Raw genomic sequence first — 21,892 nt, 5'->3', positions numbered from 1 at the left:
TTAACTGAGCCCCATCCCAGAAACCAACCTGCATGGCACTGGAGTGCTACAGTGATGTATCCCCAAGGGACTCTGAGGGACACTAAGTATCAAAGTATTAACCTCTTGGAGGTCACAAAGTGAGTGGACAAGATCAAAATGCTTGTATTTTGTTTGGCAGAAGTGGTAGGCTTGGGAATTCAGAGTCATACAAAATATCAAAGGCTAGTTTAACAACCATTGGGCCTCATCTGCATAAGTAAGAAAAAGATTCAGTCAACATAGCAATATTCCTTTTAAATGCTTAATATTCTATAACTAGTTGTGAGGGCAAGTAGAAGAACTTGAAAAATGGAGAACTGGTAGAGAAAAACAAACATGTTGGGAATAATGATTACAATTAATTACCTGTAAATATCACTACAAATAATACCTAAGAGGTAAGCTCTTTTGGTTGTGGTTTTCAGAATATAGTGTAGGGCTTCCCTGGTGGCGCAGTGGTTGAGAGTCCGCCTGCCGATGCAGGGGACACGGGTTCGTGCCCCGGTCCGGGAAGATCCCACATGCCGCGGAGCGGCTAGGCCCGTGAGCCATGGCCGCTGAGCCTGCGCGTCCGGAGCCTGTGCTCCGCAACGGTAGAGACCATAACAGTGAGAGGCCCGTGTACAGCAAAAAAAAAAAAAAAAGAAATATAGTGTAGAAGAGCACAATAGAATGTGATGCTATCTAGACCCAAAGGAAAACAAAAAATTTCTAGAGGCACACACATAGAAAAAAAAAAATCTGTGCATGACAAAGCAGAGCTCTCCCACTTCTGCCTCCACCCTCAAATACCCATAAATCAATATCAATCTAGGTGATTTCTCACGTACCTTCTCTCCTTTCCTTACGTCCCAGATGAAAACATGTTCACAGGCTGGTACTGCCACATAGCGTCCTTTTTCACCACGAAGTGTCACAAAGACAATATTACCCTTCTGGCTGCCAATAAGGCCAAAGACTGCAGTGGCAACATAGCGTAGGTACTGCCTGGTGAGCCCCATGTTCTAACATCTGATACCACAAGTGAGGCAGCTGCACCTGCAGACAAAGAAAACTGAGTTCTTTGGGTACCTTGGTTCTGCTAGGCTGGCAAACACCGACTGTGTATCATGTGCTTAAAAGTACATGACCTGTGGTTGCTTAAACCTTCATTTACTCTGAATATATTACTGACATAAAATACCCAGACATCTCCATTTTTTATTCACTGCTGACTCAATGTGTAATCTCTCACTCCTCAAGTTTCGGATTGGTCACACTGTCATGGCCACCTCACAAACTCTGACATGTGGCCTCAATGCAGCTCAACAATTGGCTTCTGCCCATTCAACTACCATCAAAGTTTTTACACGGAGACGGACAGCCTGAGACTGAAAATATTTATTGGTGAGCATTTATTGTAAACCCACTGATAATGAGACAGGCACTGATCTAGACGCTAGAGGTAAAATCCCTGATCTTGTGGCACTTACCTTCGAGCACAGCGGCTCTCAAACTCCAGAATGTATCTAAATCACCCAAGGGATTATGAAAACAAATTGCTGGGAACCACCTACACCGCACATCCCCAGGGCCTATTTCTGATTCAGTAGGTCTGGGGTGGGACTGAAGGTTTTTCATTTCTAACAAGTTCTCAAGTGATGCTGCTGCTGCAGTTCCCCGCTTTGAGAACTACTGTAACTAATACGTGCAGGTATGTCCTGGATTTCCAAAGCAGGGCAGCCACCTGCCCTTGGCACACAAAAACTACCACTACAACTTGGCACACAGTTTTTCAAAGTTGCCATAGTTCCTGTGTAGCCAAGCAGGACATTACATGGCCTTCCCAGGTCAGACACCACTGCCGCCCCCACCCCTCGCCCCCCCGCTGCACCATGTCCTCCACCTGCCTCCCGTTAGTAGAAAACCTTTAGCCTCCTAAGCCTCCCCTGAGTTCCAAAGAGCAAATGTAATCAGAGAAGTGAGAAAATGCAGAAACAAAGGAATCAAGCAAGACAAAATAAAAAGTTTTAGCCATTAAACAAAATCAAGGATCTTTACATTCCTCCTCAAAGGCTATGGAGATAATATTCTGAACCATATCCTTGAGCTGTTTTGCAGATACTGAAACCCCAACCAGGTGGAAGAAGTTAATTGTATGCTGACCACCAGCACGTAGACTCCAGGCCAGTTGGAACTAGAAGGTTGATGGTGTTGACTCCCAATTACCTCACTACCAACCAATCAGCAGAATGCCCACCAGCTGATCACATGATCACATGCCCCACCCCCCTCACTCACCTTGACTTTAAAAACCTTTCCCTGAAAGCCAGTGCGGGGGAGGGGTGTCTTCTGAGCATTAGCTGCACTTTCCTTCACCACAACCCGGTGTCAGTAGACTGGCTTGACTGCCCACAGCGGGGCGGACCCAGCTTTGGTTTTCACAAGTGCACTAAATCAGATTCACTGAAAACACCTGGTTACCATAAGAGACAACTGCTGAAGGAGATAAATTAAGCTTGTCTGCTCTTAATATGGAAATGTGAAAGGTATTCCCCCAAACACCGGTGCAACTTAAAAAACACAAGAATACTAAACAGAAGTTACAGCCTTCTCCTGGAACTGTTTTTGTTTGCTGTTGTTGTTGGTTCAGTTTGTTTGGTTTAACGCTACAGCGTCTCTTTCTATTACAACCTGATGTTTTAGTCTACTTTAACAGGAAAATATTCAATGCCTGTAGTAATACTTTCTTTTAACGACCACTTACAGGCCTCATTTTTCTTCTCCTAGGAACCAACATAAAGCCAGTTAAAAATGAAGGAAAGATAATATTAACATGGCAAAAATGCTCTTAACCTGGGCCATTTGATCAATTCTTTTTTTTTTGATTGTAAACGTGAGAGTTTATTTCTTTTTTTTAATTTATTTTTTTATTTTTTGCTTTATAACAAATTTAATCACTTATACATATACATATGTTCCCATATCCCCTCCCTTTTGCGTCTCCCTCCCACCCTCCCTATCCCACCCCTCCAGGCGGTCACAAAGCACCGAGCTGATCTCCCTGTGCTATGCGGCTGCTTCCCACTAGCTATCTACCTTACGTTTGGTAGTGTATATATGTCCATGCCGCTCTTTCACTTTGTCACAGCTTACCTCCCCCCTCCCCATATCCTCAAGTCCATTCTCTAGTAGGTCTGTGTCTTTATTCCTGTCTTACCCCTATGTTCTTCATGACATTTTTTTTCTTAAATTCCATATATGTGTCAGCATACAGTATTTGTCTTTCTCTTTCTGACTTAGAGAAAGACATTTGATCAATTCTTTACCAATTCATCTTACTCCTCTGGCCCTAGCCCCTTAACTGTAATTGTTGTTCATGGTAGTCTTCTGCCATCTACCACAGTATTTTCCTTGGAGACTTCATACAGCATGCCTAGGCCCAGGGACCCACCACATCCCTACTTCCAGTCTGGCCCACATACCTGAAAACTAAGTATATAGCTCCAAGAGCTTATTAGACATCCCCATCCGAACACCTTGCAGTATCACATTTAACGTGTATAAAACCAAACCTACCTTGCTTCCTGAACCCTACTCATTTTTTTCTGACTCTAAAACACACAGCTCTCCAAGCCATTCAGGCTCAAAACCTTGTAGTAACCTTTGGCTCCTTAATATTATTTAAACAGCCAATAATGAAAGAGTGCTTACTGTATGGTAACTGATACATTAAAATGTATATAACTGAGTAAACATATGCAGTTAATTTCATATTTATTAATTGAATTAATCATAATTAATTGAATTAAGTGGGTTAATACATGTAAAGTGCTTAAAAGGATCCTTCACAGTTACCTTGCAAGATAGGTACTATTCTTATCCCTATTTTACAGACAAGGAAACTAGACACAGAGACATGAAATAGCTAGCTCAAAGTCATTCAGCTGGTTTTAAGTGCCAAAGCCAGATTACAAACCAAGCTCCAAAATTTCCTCTTTTAACCACTAAACTATTTCTCTTTGCCTCCGTCCTCTCTTTTGTCAGAAACTTCTACCTGTTTCTCTGAAGGAGGATCCTTTTCTCTCTTTCCACTACTTTCTGTTCCAGCTCTTTAACACTGGGTTCCTGCACTATGTAGCACCTCCACCTCCATGTTTTTCATTCTTTTCTTTTAAAAGTCATTAATACTACCTGACTAACCTTTTCAAACGCACTAATCCTACCCCAAAACCCTTTAAGAGCTAAATAGTGTGCCGTTCGCAAGAACTCAACCTATCTATTCCTCTTTAGTTCTCGCATAAACTTTTCTGTCAGGCTAGCTGGTTTCCCTCCTTGTCCTGTCACCTGCCTTCTTCAAACTGTTCCTCCCCCTTAGAATAACATGCATTCGCCCGTCTACCTAAGTGTTACCCTCTGAGGCCCACTTCCTTTGGGGCTAGTCCAATTCTCCTTTGAAGTTTTGAGGCAATGGAAGCCTTTTCCATTGCCTCAAAACTTCAACGATCTTCCATACGCTTTTCGGAGAGAGCTCACGACCTAACCTTCCTCTATGCCTCTACCACCCCTGCTTCTTAACCCACAGCCCCCGAAAACATGCTTCTATGATGCGCTGAAAGGCTGGACCGCCGGAACAGACCTGTCAGATGTCCCTAAACCAATTCTTTTCAGTCAGGAGAGGGTCAAGTGGGGGTTCCGCACACCCACCACGCTGCCAGACCATCCTCAGGCGAGCCCTGCAGGCGCCGAGTGAACTAGCTCAACACCGCACGCGCCAGCTTCGGGTGTCCGCGGCCGGCTTCCCAGGGACGGCGGTGGGGCTTCCGCAGTGGCCCAGGTGCCCCTCCACCCTCGAGGCCGGCCCCAAATCCCCCTGCTTCGCCCGCTGCTGGCAGCACCAGGAAGGCCTCAGCCAAGACTAAACAAACCCGAGGAGCGAAGCAAAACACGCCCGGCCGCCGCGCACCTACAGTACCTTACCTTGGCCTCCACGAGGCTCTGGGCTGATTGGACCCGCCCGTCGAACCCACCCCTTCCGGGTCCGCTCTAGAAGCCTCTTCCGCCCGACGTTCCCTTTGCCTTCTGGGGGAAATGACGTAAGAGCTGGGCTCTGATTGGTGAGCGCCGGCCGGGAGCGGAAGGTGGTGTTTCGCCTGCCAGGGCTCCTGCGGCTGGTTTCTCCAGCCTCCTGCGACTTCGGCTGCTTTGCCCGCCGAGCTCCTGGCAAGGCTTGTCCGGGGATGCCGCTCGGCCGCTTTCCACGAGGAACTTAACCCGCCGTGCCTACCTCCCGGATGGGACCTCCGGAATGCTGTGAGAGGCGGGACAGAGGCCGGGAAGGAAGGCGGGGCGGAGCGGGCCGGGGGCGCGACGGGAGGCGCACGGGACTCGGCCAGGGCTGGGGGTGCAGGCATAGAGGGCTGGTTTTGTCAGTTCTCCGCAAAAATGAACCTGGCGCTCCCCCCTCTGCTGTTGGTCTGGTTCCTCTCGCCCGAGGCGCTGTCGGGGAGAAGTTACCCACCAGAAGATAGAGGATAGGCAGACCCGGGCACAAGGGACAGTGGTGCTCTAGCCCCTGGGGAGGCGCGCGCCCTGGGGTGCAGGAGTCGAGTTTGCGTGGTCGCTCGTGTGGACTGGGCGTTTCACGGACCGAGAGCTGCTCGAATCAGGGCTGGGTAGGCGCTGAGCCCAGGATGCTGAGTTGTCTGGATCTCCGCAGTCCCTGGAGTGACATTGGTCTGGCTTTTGGTTTCCGCTCCTTGGTCGCCGGAGGGGGAAGTGACCAGGGCTGACTCCTCCTAGCTTGGTAATTGAGGCTTTAGGTGCTCTGTCACCAAGTGGGAATTAGCTTTTCTTTCTTGCAGTTTTGTCCGATTTTATTCTTGGGCTGCATAAAAGTGTTTAGAAAGGAGTTCTGATGTCTGTAGCTGTGGAAGATTAAAGCTAACATATAGGTATATAAAAGAAATAAGCCTGTGCCTTCAAGATAGCTGCAGCCAGCTTAGAAAATAGACTTTTATCTATATTACTTGATTTTCTTCAGGCGTTCCTTGAGTTTTTAAGACATGTTCACCTAGTCTGCCATATTCAAGAAAATGATAAGAGTAGAGAATGGATATGATCAGGCTGTAAGTAGATGTAACAGTGTAGGTGTTTGAAACAAGCCTACGGTGGGTTGGATGAATGAGAAGGGAGGAAATTGTGGCAACAGACTTACTTCAGTTAAGTTTGATGGGGAAGGGAGCATTTAGGTGAGCGTGTATGGCTAATATATGAAAAAAATGTGTATATATATGAGGAAAAAACGTGCTTTAGTACATAGTCTAGATTCCATCTCGATGACACCCCATGTATTATCTGATTCTAAGAAAGTTATTTTACAGCTGTATAAACTGTAGATAACTACTGTCAATACTAAATCATTTTATCTGTAGACATGAAAATTCTACATGTCTTTTAGAGGTTGAGTGTAAGTTTTGCCTCACGTACATTCATTTCAGTATTCCTGATCTATTAATGAGCCCAATTTTGGGACTCCCTTTATCAACCATCTGGCTGGTTCCTTTGTGAGTTAAATAAAATCTTGAACCATGTTCACTTTTGTATTAGAATGAGTCATGATTTTATCTTAAAAAAATTAATTTAACATTATTAAATATTATGGGAAAGGACAATCACAAATGGAAAAAATAATTTTGTTTTATTTATTATTATTATGTTTTGGCCGCATCGCGCGGATTACCGGATCTTAGTTCCCTGACCAGGGATAGAACCTGCGCCCTCTCCAGTCCTAACAACTGGACCGCCAGGGAATTCCCAGAAAAAATAATTTTAATGAAAGTTGTTTGTAAGCAACTTCGATTGAGTGCTAAGATAATGCATCTTATAACTTCCCAATGCACTACTTCAAGAGCACAACCTTAGTTTCTTAAGTTTCAGAATTGCTCAATGTATTAATTTTATAATTGAAACATAGTAAAGTTCTTTTTTTATTTTGGAGTCAAAACTTTAACAATAAGTTGTGCCAGTAGAAGCGTTTCAAAGGCGACGATATATCAATAAATAATAGTTAAATTGAGATCCTGAGAAAGAACCTACCACATGACAGTCTGTCAGAGCGTAAATAACAACACGGCGTTACTGCAAAACTAGAGAAACACTGACAGTCACGACACAGCACAGTAGACCCAGAACCTGCCACTCACACACATGTAAACCAGTACACAGGAATCATCTTCTTCAGTTTAGACATCGATAGATGAAACATAGTAAAGTTCCTTTAATATGAAGGTGGTACTACTAACTCACCATTAGAGAGAGCATGTGTTTGGCTGGTTTTGAATGATGGTGTTAAATTTGACCTGGGCTATTAACACAACTTAGAAATCTTTTGTTATACTGTATTTATTGTTGACATATTTGACTGCTTCCATTTGTTTTTCCATCTAAGTAACTTTCTAAAAAGTCATTCTTTCTATTTGCATAGAATGATTCTTAAATATAACAGATTTGGTGTTGGGATAGGGGTATTGTGCAGAAATGTCTAAGTACCTTGAAGTTTAAAATATTGAAATACAAAGACATAAAGACATAGAGAATGGTAAACCTATAATTTATACAAAAACAGTGAAATAGAGCTGGTAATGAATGGAGGTCAAAAGCATGGACCAGCTCTCTTTGTACTTTTATCCAGGCCTATCTAATCAATGTAAGCATTTTGAAGAATAAGAAAACAGATTTAAAGTTCTTTTCTCTTTTAAATGATATCATTTTCTCTTTATTCAGACAAAAAATCAGATTTTTTTGAGACAGTGATCCAAGATGTTCTGCCTGATTCTGCCCTGTCTTGAACAATAAAAGTCTAATCCCTATAACCAATCCAATTAATCATATAAAGCACTATTTGGAGGACTTCTTAAACTAAAAGCTGACAAGATTTTGAGAAAAAAAAGATGAGCTACAGTGTAATAAGAACTGTTATATACTCATTACTAATTTGAATTGTAAAAGATACATAGTGGGTTCTCTTTATCCTCATCTAGGGAGGTACTGAAGATAACCATTAAGATAGTATGGCTAAGGAAATAGGTCTGATTCTGCAATCTTCTGTTTGTTCCATGTAAACTTTGAGATCCTGGGACGTAAATGTCTTGCTTCAGGAGCATTTTTAGTAAGGTTTTGTGTTTGCTTATGAACCTGTTCAAAATACAGGACTGATCAATTGATTTTCAGTGGAAAGTCCTGCTCTTTAATGTTATCCAGAATTCTGGCTAAAGCTGTAGATTATTGTAGCCTTCCCCTCCTCCTTTCCTTATCCGAGCACTCTGTATTCTATCACTGGGATTCCTAATTTGCGTCTGAGAAACTCCTCAGATTTTTTTCCAGGAGCTCATGTAGTCACAATTTGGGTGATGAAAGGGTTTTTATATTTCATATAATTCTCCAAGGGGTCTGTGACTCCAAGAATGTTAAGAACCACTGTTCCTTAAGGATCAAGGATCAGATTTGCCTGCCTAGCTTGGCTTTGCTGCTCCATTTGCTTTATTGCCAAGGTGTGTGTGTTGGGGGAGGGGGAGATTTAAATCTCTTTTTGATGAGAAAAATACATTTCTGTTTAGAGATGGAGCTGAAAAAGAATTCATTGTTAAATGCCATGACACTTTCATATAATGCCATTAAACTTTGCTCTACAGTAAGAGCTCTGAACATTACCTATTACTCATTTAACACTCAGTATCTTGTGTGTCACAGTGACTTTTAAGATCTTGGAAGAAGATCCAACAAACTATACTGACAAGATGTGGTTGGACATATAGGAGAACCACCAGAGTGCACTGTCAAAGAAGATAATAGAGTTTCAGGGAGGGAATAATCAATAGTGGATGTAGCTAAAATTTGATTCGCTTTTGGACTTGACATTTGGAGAATTATTGATGGAATAATGGAAGCAGAACTGCAGTGGGTTGAATACATGGAGGAAAAGGAAGTAGAGCTGCGAAACAGGTTACTCTTAAAGTTAAATGGTGAAAAGAGGAGTTTGTTGGTATTCTGAAGAAATGGGGTAGGGAAAAAATTTGAGAGTAAGAGACTCAGGGGAAGGAGAGATCAGGTGTAGTGAAGGGATACTTGATGTTATTACATTCTCTTAGAGGAAAGCTAGGCAGGTGCAGTAAAATGCTTAAATAAAGGTGATTTGGCAGGCTTAAAAGTGTGGAATATACCCGAAAATCACTTAGAAGTTGGAAAGAATGAATGAAGATAGAGACATTTTGAGTTGGAGAGAAGTTAAGATAATTTGAACAATGACTTCTCTTAGAGCATCAGGAAAAGAAGGAAGGCAATGGGATATGATGTAATGGAAATGGCACAGGTTTTAGTGCCAGCTGGTCTTTGATTTGGATCTCAAGGTACCACTTACTAGTTCTGTTACCTTGAGCTGATAATTGAACCTCTGGGTCTTGGTGCCCTCACTGTAAAATAAGTGTTCTAATACCTACTTTGCAGGATTATTGTAAGGATTAGAAAGCATATTTGTAACATATCTAATACCCTGTGGTTCTCTGTAACTTCCACAGTTGGCCTTCTTTTGTTCCTTTAGTGTCTTAGGCTCTTTCCTGCCCTAAGGCGCCCAGATGTACCCTTTCTGCAGCCTGTAAAACTCTTCTACTTTTGGTCTCAACTCTCACTATCTGGAAGAGACATTCTCTGCCTCTTCAATTTAAATAGCTCCCCCCCTTCTTTGTTGCAGGACACTTATCACAGATTTTAACTATGTATGTATTTCTACGATTATATCTTTGTGTGATTTTTGTGGGGCTATCTCTTCCATTAGACAGAGACTCAGCACTTAACAGTGCTTGAATGAATGAATGCCTGGGACCTAATAGGCAAATAAGCATTTATTACCTCACAGTTTTTATGGGTCAGGAATTCAAAAGTTGCTTAGTCTTGTGGTTCTGGCTCAGGGTTTCTCATGAGGTTGTGGTCAAGATGTCAGCTGGGGCTGGAGGATCCAAGGTGATTCATTCCCATGTCTGGCAGTTCATGCTGGTTGTTGGCAGGAACTCTCAGTTTCTCCCCACAGGGGCTTTTCCATGAGCTGCATGAGTGTCCCCATGTCACGAGAGCTCACTTCCCCAGAACAGGCAGTCCAAGAGAGCATGGCAGAAGCCACAATATCTTTTATGATCCATCCGTGGAAGTCACACACTGTCATTTCTGCAGTATCCAGTTGGGTACACTGGCCAGCCTTATTCATTATGGGAGGCATCTACACAAGGGCATTAATATCAGGAGGCAGGTATCATTATAGGACATCTTGGAGGCTGTCTATCACAGATGCTGTGTGGAATAGCATAGAGTCATCCAAGAATGACTCAAAACAGTTTTCTGTTAGTGTTGATGGAGGGCCAAGCTAACATAGGAAACCATGTATTTGTTCTGACAGCAGAGGGGATAACTTCTGATTTTCTTCTTCCCTACTGGCACAGGAGCAGATCAGAGAAAACAGATGTAGGCTTGACCTAGGTGTTAGGGGTTAACAAGTCATTACAAGGGCAGACATTGAGATAATTAAGAGTGTATCTTAATTCACCAATTTGTTTTTTGGTTTATCTGATGCTCATTAGAGAGTCTTTGACAGTGAGTGTCTTGGTCTTTGCCACACATGAAAACATCTCTTTATCTCAACAGTGGTGCAGGTGACTTTCACATTGGCTCTGAGGAAGTTGTAACTTTTATTGTGCCTTGCTCGATGCCAGGTGCTCTGCTATGCAGTTTTTTTTAAAAAGATTCTTTTGATATGGACCATTTTTTAAAAGTCTTTATCGAATTTGTTACAATATTGCTTCTGTTTTATGTTTTTTTGGCTTTTTGGCCAAGAGGCATGTGGGATCTTAACTCCCCAACCAGGGATCAAACCTGCACCCCCTGCATTGGAAGGCAGAGTCTTAACCACTGGACCGCCAGGGAAGTCCCTGCTGTGCAATTTTAATACAAATTATATCATTTAATTCTCACAATAACCATAGTAGTACATTACTCCTATTTTAGAAATAAGAAAACTCTGGTTTAGAGTTAAAGATAATATGACTATTAGGTGGTAGGTCCTCACCCCAAACTCAGGCCTTCTGATAACGGAGCCCAAGCTTTTACCATTCTGCTTCTGCCTCAAAGTGTAATTGCATATGGAAGTATTTACCTTAAAATACTAAAGAAACCGGATTCAAAATTGTACGTACCTTATGATTTTACCTATCACAGAAAAAGGTAGGAACTACTTTTTGGTATCTTTCAAATGTTCTGTAAGTGAGTATTACTAAGAATTGGAAAGAAAAGTTATTTTAAAGAAGTGATTTTGTCCTGTAATTTGACATTCAAGTTTGCAAAATGAAAACTAAGTTTGTTTTTAATGGACTTTTTAATATTATGGTTAAGAAATTTCAGCATGAGTTGTCACCAAAAACCTGTGGATAATTTTTTTAAATTATGAATTTCTGCAGGGTGTCATTCCATTGAGCTCAAGGCAGTTCAGCCATAGACAGTGAGTGTAGCCTTCACTTGTACTCTGTTCAGCTTGTCCAGTTCCAGGCTGAATACTTGTGAACTGATGAACAGGACTTGTGGTTGCCTCTAGTTTCAAAGGCCAATTGGATGGACTAAACACCAACTTCGAGATAAAATTAGTTTATTTATTTCAAAATAATATCAAAGGAGTACTTAGTAACAAATAAGAATAATCCTCCGATACAATTTTATCCTGGTATGATCTACAAGGCCTTTCTGAAGTTGTTATATAAATGAGCACATTTCCTACCACACAGTGTTGGTGCAGGAATTAGAATATTGTGTCAAATCCATGGTTCATTCCAAATTGTATCCCATGTCTCTCAGCAAGAAACAGCAAGAAATTAGGTATAGAAGGGCATGCTTTTTCTCCTTGACTCTTAACAAACATTAGGATCATACAGAAAAGCTTCTCAGGAAGTTCACATACCAGCTGTCATTCCCTAATCATCTCTCTGCTCTCATGTATGTTCAGTGTTACCAGCGATCTCCAATTTACCAAACCGACTAATTAGTTCTTAGTCCTTACTCAACCTTTCAGTAGCATTTAACCCTAGATGATCCCTCTTGAGCATTCTATCTAAAATTACTTTCTTCACTTGGCTTTTAGGGTACCACACTTTCCAGATCTTCCATTCTTATCAATGCTTTTCTATCTTTTTTTTTTTTTAACTTTTCCTCTTTCCAGCCTCTAAATTTGGCCTTAGGACTGAGTCCTTGGATCTATTCTCTGTTTGCATTTTCTTTCTTGGTGGTCTTAAATACCATCCATATGCTGACTTCCAAATTTATATCTTTAGCCTGACCTATCCTCTGGGCTCTATCTAGCCTCATGTAGCCAGCCAATTGCATGTTTGATATACATACTTGGGCATATAATGGGCATCTCAAACTAACACATGCAAAAACATATAAGGAAAAAAGTACCTTGATTATTACTCCACCTGCAACCTACTCCAGTCTTTTCCTTCTCTATAAGTAGCATTACCGTCTATTTAATTGCTCAAGCAGGAAATCTAGGAGTAACCTTTGATTCTGTTCTTTTCCCTCACCCCCTCAGGTGCATTTAGAAAGTCTTGTTGACCCTACCTTCAAAATTCATTCCAATTCTAACCATTCTTCACCACCTTCATCACCATCACCTAGATTACTCCAGTTGTTTTCTACTGGTCTCTGCGTTTACTCTTGCCCCCACTCAGTTTCACTGTAGCTAGAGTAACTTTTTCATATATTTATATTAAGTCATTATCCTTATAGGGACCCTCTAATAGCTTACCCTCATTTACATTAAGATCTGAACTTCTTATCATGGCTTACAAACTAGATCATCTGGCCTTTCCTTGGCTCACCAACCTCATCACCTGCTACTCATTACCTAGCTCACTGTACTCTAGCCAAACCAGCCTCTACGCTCTTCTGGAATAGACCAAGCTCCTCCCTGCCGTTTTGCCCTTTGTACTTGCCATTCCCTTTGCCTGACGCACCCTCCAGAGCTTCACATGGCTTGCTCTCTCACTTTATTTAGCTCTCTGCTCAGATATAACCTTTTTTTTATAATACTCACTGCCTCCAGTCGTTTTATTAGATACCTGCTTGCTTGTTTGTTTATCATTTTTCATCTGCTTTCAAGGAAGCATCAGCTCTCTAAGGGTAGAGACTTGCTCTGTCTTATTCACTGTGTGTCCCCAGTAACTAGAACAATACCTGACACGTAATAGCTGCTTATAAAGATTTATTGAATGAATGAATCTACCATTTTACTGAAATAGCTATCTGACTTATTGCCAAATGAAGTATCATGTTAAATTTTCCATGAGTTTCTGTGGTACTTGGCACTACATGTCTTCCTATCACCCTTCTCTTCTAATTTCTACATTTCTGTACAACCAACCTTATACCACATCGGTGTCTCATGTACTATATGCTATAAATTGTCAAATCCTGTTAATTTTGCCTTTGTATGTTGCCTCACAAATCTATGCCTTCTTCTCCATCTGTTTCTCTACATAGTTCAGACCATTATCTCTTACTACTTGATTGCAGTAACCTCCCTGCTTCTCATCTTCTGTATTAGACTGAACTTTTTTTTTTTTTTTCCTTTTTGCGGTATGCGGGCCTCTCACTGTTGTGGCCTCTCCCGTTGCGGAGCACAGGCTCCGGATGCGCAGGCCCAGCGGCCATGGCTCACGGGCCCAGCCGCTCCGCGGCATATGGGATCCTCCCAGACCGGGGCACGAACCCGTATCCCCTGCATCGGCAGGCGGACTCTCAACCACTGCGCCACCAGGGAGGCCCTAGACTGAACTTTTTAAGTTGTACATATTATTTATCTTTGTATCTCTTGCAGCACCTGACACTCCCCCTACCCCGCCAATAGCAGACACCCAATGAATGTTGAATGAATAGTCCTGTGTTTCTGGAAAGTAGAATTGATGGGCCGTGTGATTATTTAAATGACTGTAATTCTCTGAAAATAATGTGTCTAAATAATCCCTTTTTCTTCCTGTTTTAAAAAAGCCGTAGTAATTCATTGTTGTACGTTTGATTTTTTAATGGACTGTTTAAGTGACTGTAATCACACAGTGTACTATTGGAGCATTTCACAGCAAGAGTTTTGCTTTATACTCTAATAGAAGTAAAGTAATACCTGTGCTTCTCTATTAAGATGATTCTTTCTTTTCTCTTAAGCTAAAGTCTACAGTGAATATTGAATTGCTGAGGAATTTGGGAAAAGACAAGCTGAAGTTCCCATTCCATGGATCCCTTGGGTGCACCTTCCCAGTTTGTGGATGTGGATACACTACCAAGCTGGGGCAATTCTTGTGAAGAACAATTACCTACTTCTGATACTGCAGCAGAAACGTATCAGGAAGAGACTATTAGATCACCTTTTCTTTACAATAAGGCTATCAATGGAAAAGTGGTTCTCTGGTAATTCCTTGGTTAAATCATATCATGATATAATAATACTTTCTCATAATTTCTTCTGATTTCTTTTTTTCATAATTTTTTCTAAACTCTTTTTTGTGAACCTTTGCATTATTGAAATATTACTTTGCATACACATTTAGAGCTTTATTGAGACATAATTAACATACAATAAACTGCATATATTTAAAGTGTACAGTTTGGTAAATTTTGACATGTATACACCCATGAACCCATCACCAGAATCAAGATAGTGAATATATTTATCATCCCAGAAGTTTTTTTGTGTCCCTTGGTAATCCCTCTCTCCTGCCCCTCCCTGCCTCAACATCCCCAAGCAGTCATTCATCTTTCTGTCACTATAGATTAGTATGCATTTTCTAGAGCTTTATATAAATGGAATCGTGTACTCTTTCTTTAGTCTGGCCTCTTTCATTCAGCACAATTATTTGAAAGTTCGTCTGTGTTGTTACATGTAGTAGTAGTAGTACATTTCTGTTTTTAAAAAAAGCTTTAGAGATGTAATTCATATACCATACAAATGCACTAGTTTAAATTGTAGAAGTCAGTGGTTTTTAGTATATTCACAAAATTGTGCAGCCGTCACCAGAGTCAATTTTAGAACATTTTCATCACCCTAAAGTCCTGTTCCCATTAGCTGTCATTCTCCATCTCACACACATCTCTTATGTAAGAAGCAATGGAATGACATGATGGTTTTGTGGGTTTCAGGGTTATAGCAATTGCGTTCAAGATCTATCTGAGATGCCATATTAGCCTTTCTGAATCAGGAACAACTTTTTACTATTGCTTAAGCTTGTGAACTGGTAAAACCAATGTTGTGAAGGGAGTGAAGATAGAATGTTTTGAAACAATTAGAAACTAGCTTTCTTATCTGCCTCCTCTTCCCCACACTTGCTCTTATTTATTTTCCTCAGGAAAGGAGATGTGGCATTACTGAACTGTACAGCTATTGTGAATACCAGCAATGAAAGTCTTACTGATAAGAATCCTGTGTCAGAAAGTATCTTCATGCTTGCAGGGCCTGATTTGAAGGAGGACCTCCAGAAACTTAGAGGTGAGTGAATTTTCTTAGGTATGTTAGTGCTTAGGAAACATTTATTTTGACGTTTGAAGAAGTATGTTTTGCGTGTAAGTGAGAAACTAAGTAGATGTAGCTCTTTTGTTGTTAAAACTAAATAAATACAGTCTTTGAAAAACCTATAATGTGTTAGAAGCTGAGTGCCGAGACTTTACTCGGACTTTACTGGGTAAAACCCCTCTGTCGTGTTCCTGAATTTTAAAATGACAGTCATCATAGCCAGTTAGATTTTTGGTAACATTTTCTTGGCTGTATAATGTCTTGTACCGATAAGCCTTATAAAACAACTATTCTTTGTCTAAACTGAAAAATTTTTATTGAGTTTTGATATTGACAGAAATTTTTTATATACCTCCTGGACATAGAGTGTCACACTTCTGAAATGACATTGACTTACTGGTAAAAACCAAGTGTGTTCTGGGTTAATTCTGTACTTTTTTTTTTTTTTTTTTTTTAAAAACCAGAACATTCTTCTTCTGGGAATATTTCTTTGGAATTGGAGACAGGACGAGTCCTGTTTGTTCAGAAGCTTGTTTACCTTATTTGCATTTATTTTCTTAAATTACCAACCTCACAACTTTTTGTTATTATTATTTGTGTGCAAAGGGAATATTGTGAAATTCAACTATCCCATTTTATAAAAAATATTTTTGAAATACAGCAATTTTTCTTAAAATGTAAACAGCAAATCCCACCTATATAAAAAAAAATCTTCATTTCTTAGACTTCTACAAACAATTGGTTTCTAACCTAATAAAGATATTAGAATTTGAACAGGATCATTTATAATGCTGACCATGAAAGAAGAGATAAAGAGAGAACAATTGTATTATCTGATCAAGAAACTGAACTTTGTGAGGGTAGATGTGGGAAAAAACCCTCAGTTTAACTAAAAACATGATGCCATGAAGAATATGTAGAAATTATAATATGTATTAGCGATAATACTGAGAAGTTCTTTGATATAAATAACAGAGAAACTGGTCTGGAAAATTACTAATGAGTGCACGTGCTCACTTACACCTTAGAGCTGGACTTATGAATTAAAAAAATATAAAATTTAAATATACAAAATAAAAACTCAATTTTTAGCAGCATATGTTTGGAGGGTCTCCAAGCTGGGGTTCATATTATAACTCTGTCGTTTACTAACTGTGTTACTTAGGACCAGTTACTTCACCTCTGAGCCTGAGTTTCCTTATCTCTAAAATGGGGATGATCATAGTCCCTACCTCAGTTCCTGACACATAACAAGAGCTCAGTGAGTATTTGAGGATGGAAAAAATTAATTTCATGAAGAATAAATTAAATAATGGACATTAAGTGCTAGGCACATCCTCAGTGTTCAGTGTTGTTGCTGGTGCTAGTTACACTCCTCAGTTGTATTGCTTAATGAACCAGTGCTAACCTGAAGAGAGATTATTAAGGATGCACTGAAGGGCTGAGTACTTAATTCTGTCCTCTTTTTACATGCTTAATAACAACTTAGTAAATGATTACAAAGTATGACTTACCAAATTTGTAGATGATAAAAAGCTGGGAGGATTTACAGGAGACATTGGATGATAGACTAAAGATTTTGAAATATCTGAACCGACTGGAAGTATGAGCCAAAGAAATGAAAAAATCAACAGGGATGAATATAAAGGTCTTGCAGTAAGCTGAAAACATTAATTACCCAAGTTCAGGATGGGGAAGCCCAGTCTGACAACATTTTTTATATAAGAATTTGCTGTCTCAGTAAAATGGCATTATCATCTCCTCCATTTTTCATGCAAAAAATACTTTAGGGTTAATACTTTCCTCTTCCTTATTCCCCACGTAAAGTCTGTCATCAAGCCCTAAATAGATCTTGAATCTCTCTGTATTACCACCACCTCCAGCCTAGCCTGTGCTGCGTCATCCCCTGCCTGGACTACAGCCATTGCCTCCCTCCCAGTTGGTCTCCTACAACCCTTCTTTACTTGAATCTGTTTTCCACATGTAGTAAGTATTTGCTTTTTAAGCTATAAATCCCTTCTTATTACTCCCCTGCTTCAAACCATTTAGTGGCCTCTCATTACATTTTAAGTCCTAACTCCTTAAACTGGTCTCCAAGTTCTTGCAAGGTCTCACTCACTTACTTCCAGGTCCCCTTTTACCTTCCTCAATGTACTTGAACCAGACTGATCTCATTGCCTTGTCATCCAGCTCCTTTTCAATTTTGCATGTGCTGTTGTTCTTTCAATTCTTAACTCTTAATCTTAAGTCTTTGCTTATATCTCTTCCCCAAGGCACTATTTGCTTTTACTTCAGAATCACTCATGGTATATGCTCCCAACCTGTGGTACTTGTCTTTGGTGCTCTTAACACAATTGTAATTTTGTAAATTGTTTATATAATTATTATGTCCCTATTAAACTTTGAACTCCTTGAGGACAGGAACCATATGTCTTATTGGCCTCCACGTTCCCAGTACCAAGTATAGTAAAGGCATCCTTTCAGTAGCTGATAAATGAATGAATAGAAGTTCCCTGGGATTTTAACTGACTAGACTCCAAGATGATAATGCATCATTTCTACTGAAAACACTGAGAGTATCAGATGCATCATTGCACAACATCACAAGTGAAGGTTTGTAATCAGCTTAAAATAAACTGCTACATTTATAAGATGTTTAATGTAAACCTCATGGTAACCACAAAGAATAAAACCTATGATAGATACAAAAAAGATAAAGAGAAAGGAGTTAAAGCATACCAGTTTAAAAAAAAGAAAGTAAGACAGCAAGAGAGGAATAAAGGATAGGAGACTTAAAAAAAAACTCAGAAAGCAATTAACAAAATGACAGTAATTACCTATTAATAATTATTTTAAATGCAAAAGGACTAAATTCTCCAACCAAAAGACACAGAGTGGATGAAGGATAAAAAAAGAAAGAAAGAAAGAAAGAAAAAATCCAACAATATGCTGCCTACAAGAGACTCACTTTAGCTTTAATGACACATACAGGCTGAAAGTGAAGGAATAAAAAAAGATATTCCATGCAAATGGAAACCAAAAGAGAGTAGGCGTGGCTATACTTACATCAGATAAAATAGACTTTCAGTCAGAATTGGTCACAAGAGACAGAGGTCACTATATGGTCCAAGGGTCAATTCATCAAGAGAATATAACAATTGTAAATATATGTGCACCCAACATTGGAGCACCTAAGTATTTAAGGCAAATATTAATAGAACTGAATGGAGAAATAGATGGAAATACAGTAATAATTAGGGACCTCAATACCCCACTTTAAATATTGGATAGATCATCCAGACAGAAAATTAATAAGGAAACAGAAGGCCTGAATAACACTATGGTCCAAATGAACCTAAGTCATATACAGAATATTCCATCCAACAGCGCCAGAATATACATTCTTCTCAAGCATACATGGGACATTCTCCAGGATAAATCATATTGGGCCAGAAAGCAAATCTTATCAAATTTAAGAAGACTGAGATCATGTCAGGAATCTTTTCTAACCACAGTCGTGTGAAACTAGAAATCGATAACAAAAAGAAAATGAAAAAATTCACAAATATGTGGAAATTTAACAATATGCTCCTGAAAAACCATTGGATCAAAGAAGAAATCAAAAGGGAAATCAGAAATTATCTTGAGACAATGAAAAGGAAAATACAACATGCCAAACTTATGGGATGTTAAAAAAATGTTTTAAACCAGTTCTAAGAGAAATTTATATCACTAAATGCCTACATGAGGAGAAAAGAACAGGTCAAACAACCTAATTTTAAACCTCAAGGAGTTAGATAAAAAAGGCCAATCTAAGCCTATAGTTAGCAGAGGGAAGGAAATAGTAAATATTAGAGCAGAAATAAAAGAAATAGAAACTAGAAAGACAATAGGAAAAAAGCAACAAAAAGAGTTGGCTTTTAAAAAAGAGAGACAAATGTTTAGCTAGACTAACCAAGGGGAAAAAAAGGACTCAAAATTCTAAATGGAAGTGGAGATATTACAGCTAACACCATAGAAAGACAAAAGATTATAAGAGACTACTATGAACAATTATTTGCCAACATATTGGATAACCTAGAAGAAACAGATAACTTCCTAGCAAACATGCAACCTAATAAGACTGAACCATGATGGAACAGAAAATCTGAACAGACAAAAGGAGTAAGGAGACTGAATCAACAATCAAAAACTTCCCAACAAAAATAAGCCCACAACCTGATGGCTTCCCTGGTGAATTCTACCATACATATACATATAGAGAAGAGTTAATACCAATTCTTCTCAATTTCTTCTGTGAAAAAGTTGAAGAGGAGTGAACGCTTCCAAATTCATTTTACAGGGACAGCACTACCCCGATACCAAAGCCAGATAAGTATGCTACAAGAAGAGAGATTCAAGATGGCAGAGGAGTAAGTGGACATGGAGTTCATCTCTCTCTACAGATGCATCAGGAATACATCTGTGTAGATGCAACAGTTCTCACAGAACACTGGCTGAAAACTAGCAGAAGACCTTGGACACCGGAAAGGACTGTAAAAATCCCTGCATAACTGTGTAGGATGGAAAAAAAGAAGGGAGAAGGAGAAGGAGAGGAAGTAGGACAAGACCTGCACTCTGGGTCAGGGGAGCTGAAGCAGAGATGCCCGAATTCGGGGAAACCCCCTCTCTGATGGGGATATTGATTGGGACAGAAGGGCAGCATTTGAGGCTGTCAGAAGAAGGTGAAGCGGCCAACCTGTGGCAGACGGGACAGAGTGAGAAATACACAGATGGTCCATACCTCAGGCCTATGTGCCCCGGACTGGGATGTGTATTCACAGGTGTGCAAGGCGGCTGGGAGCTGGTGCATGGGGATTGGAGAACAGGCCCAGAGTGAGAACTGCTGTGGGCTGTGGGGAGATGGACTGAGGGGACAGGAGGGAGGAAATCTGCAGCAGGGAATGCCTGTGGAGGAAGACTGGACTGCCATGGAAGCAGGGCGCTATTGCTGAGTCACAAGATGGGGGAGGAGCCACTACTGTAACCTCTCCCCACATGCCAGTGCCTGCTGACGACAATAAAAGAAGCCCACTCAAGGCTGGCTCTCTACGCTGGCTGCCGAGCAATAAAAAAAGCCCCATCAGAGCTGGCCCTCATGTGCTGGCTTCAGGGCAAAAAAAAGGAAAAAAAAAAGCCCTGTCAGGGCTGGCCCTTGCATGCCTGCTGCCGGGTGCCAGAAAAACCCTGGCCAGGACTTGCCCTCATGTGCTTTATGCTGGGCGCCAGAAAAGGCCCTCACTAGGGCCATATCTCTTGTGTCTGTGGCTGCCAGCTTCCCTGTGCACTTGGGGCTGTCAGCGCTCCCACGATCCAAGCAGTCATACCACCTCTGCACCCGGTCCTCACGGGGGCAGACCCTACAGCTCCAAGGCAACCTCAGGACCAGACTCCTGTGGGTGGACCACACACAGAGGTGGGAATAAAACCAGAGCTGAACCCCAGTGACGGGGTGACTGAGGAAGATCAAAAATCCTTCCATCAGCTGTACAAGCTGCAGACTAAATCCCTGCGATCAGTTAGGTAGATCCTGCGTCTAAGGAATATCTGAGTAGACAATGAGTGTTCCCACAAATGAAAATGGTTTAGCTCTGACAGCTGTGGACGTTGGGGGCAGCACATGCAGGAATTGGGCCAGATCAGAGTCTGAGTGGTGCCCACAGGGCCCACAGAAGGTCTAGAGACCAGCCCAGAGGCAGAGGAGAGCCTCTTGGCGAGGCGGAGGTGGACTGTAGCTCACAGCGTGTGCAAGGACACTTAGAGCAGAGATGCCAGGGACACATAATTATTACTATTAACTTCATTGTTTTGATTCGTTCTGTTCTTGGTTCTAGCTTTTTTTTTTCTTGGTTTTTTGGTTTTAGGTGTTTTTTTTTTTAACTCTTTTGGGATCTCCATGTTTTATAACATATTTTTACTGTCTATTTTTTTATACATTTGTTTTTACTTTGCTTTTCTGTGTTCTTTTCCCTAACTTTTTTCCTTTTTCTTTTTCTTTAATATATTTTCCTTTTTTAATATATATATATTTGTGTTTCTACTTTGCTTTTCTGTTGTCTGTGTTTTTTCCCTTTTTATTTTATTTTATTGTTTTTTAATATCATTTTTGTAAGTTCTGTTTTGTTGCTTTATTCTTCAGTGGTCACACTGCTTTGGTTTTGTCTTTAGGTTATGTGTTTTTGTTAGTTTTAATCCTAATTGTTTGATTTCATTTTTGAGTTCTTCTGTTTGTCTGGTTATTCTCTTGCTTTTTGTTTT

General features: G+C 40.5%; 2 protein-coding genes across 4 annotated transcripts in view; one reads left to right on the top strand and one right to left on the bottom strand.

Annotated features, from left to right (window-relative positions):
* WDR3 (WD repeat domain 3) overlaps window positions 1–5,039 on the bottom strand; it is a 38,643-nt gene extending 33,604 nt beyond the window's left edge. The window contains exons 1-2 of one of the 3 annotated variants that reach the window (XM_082612796.1): window positions 4,981–5,039; window positions 852–1,059 (exon numbers count right to left, since the gene is read on the bottom strand). In XM_082612796.1, coding sequence (XP_082468922.1) covers window positions 852–1,022 — 171 coding nt within the window. In that variant the 5' untranslated portion in view covers window positions 1,023–1,059; window positions 4,981–5,039. The other 2 variants (XM_082612798.1, XM_082612797.1) reach the window with 2 other exon arrangements.
* Window positions 5,040–5,125: 86 nt separating this feature from the next.
* Window positions 5,126–21,892, top strand: part of GDAP2 (ganglioside induced differentiation associated protein 2) — a 71,507-nt gene continuing 54,740 nt past the window's right edge. Inside the window, exons 1-3 of the mRNA XM_082612799.1 lie at window positions 5,126–5,313; window positions 14,254–14,496; window positions 15,432–15,571. Coding sequence (XP_082468925.1) covers window positions 14,321–14,496; window positions 15,432–15,571 — 316 coding nt within the window. The 5' untranslated portion in view covers window positions 5,126–5,313; window positions 14,254–14,320. The remainder of the gene's footprint in view (window positions 5,314–14,253; window positions 14,497–15,431; window positions 15,572–21,892) is intronic.

Source organism: Mesoplodon mirus (assembly GCF_964341445.2).
Source record: "Mesoplodon mirus genome assembly, chromosome: 3".
NCBI lineage: Eukaryota > Metazoa > Chordata > Mammalia > Artiodactyla > Ziphiidae > Mesoplodon > Mesoplodon mirus.
This window is presented reverse-complemented; position numbering and strand designations above follow the sequence as displayed.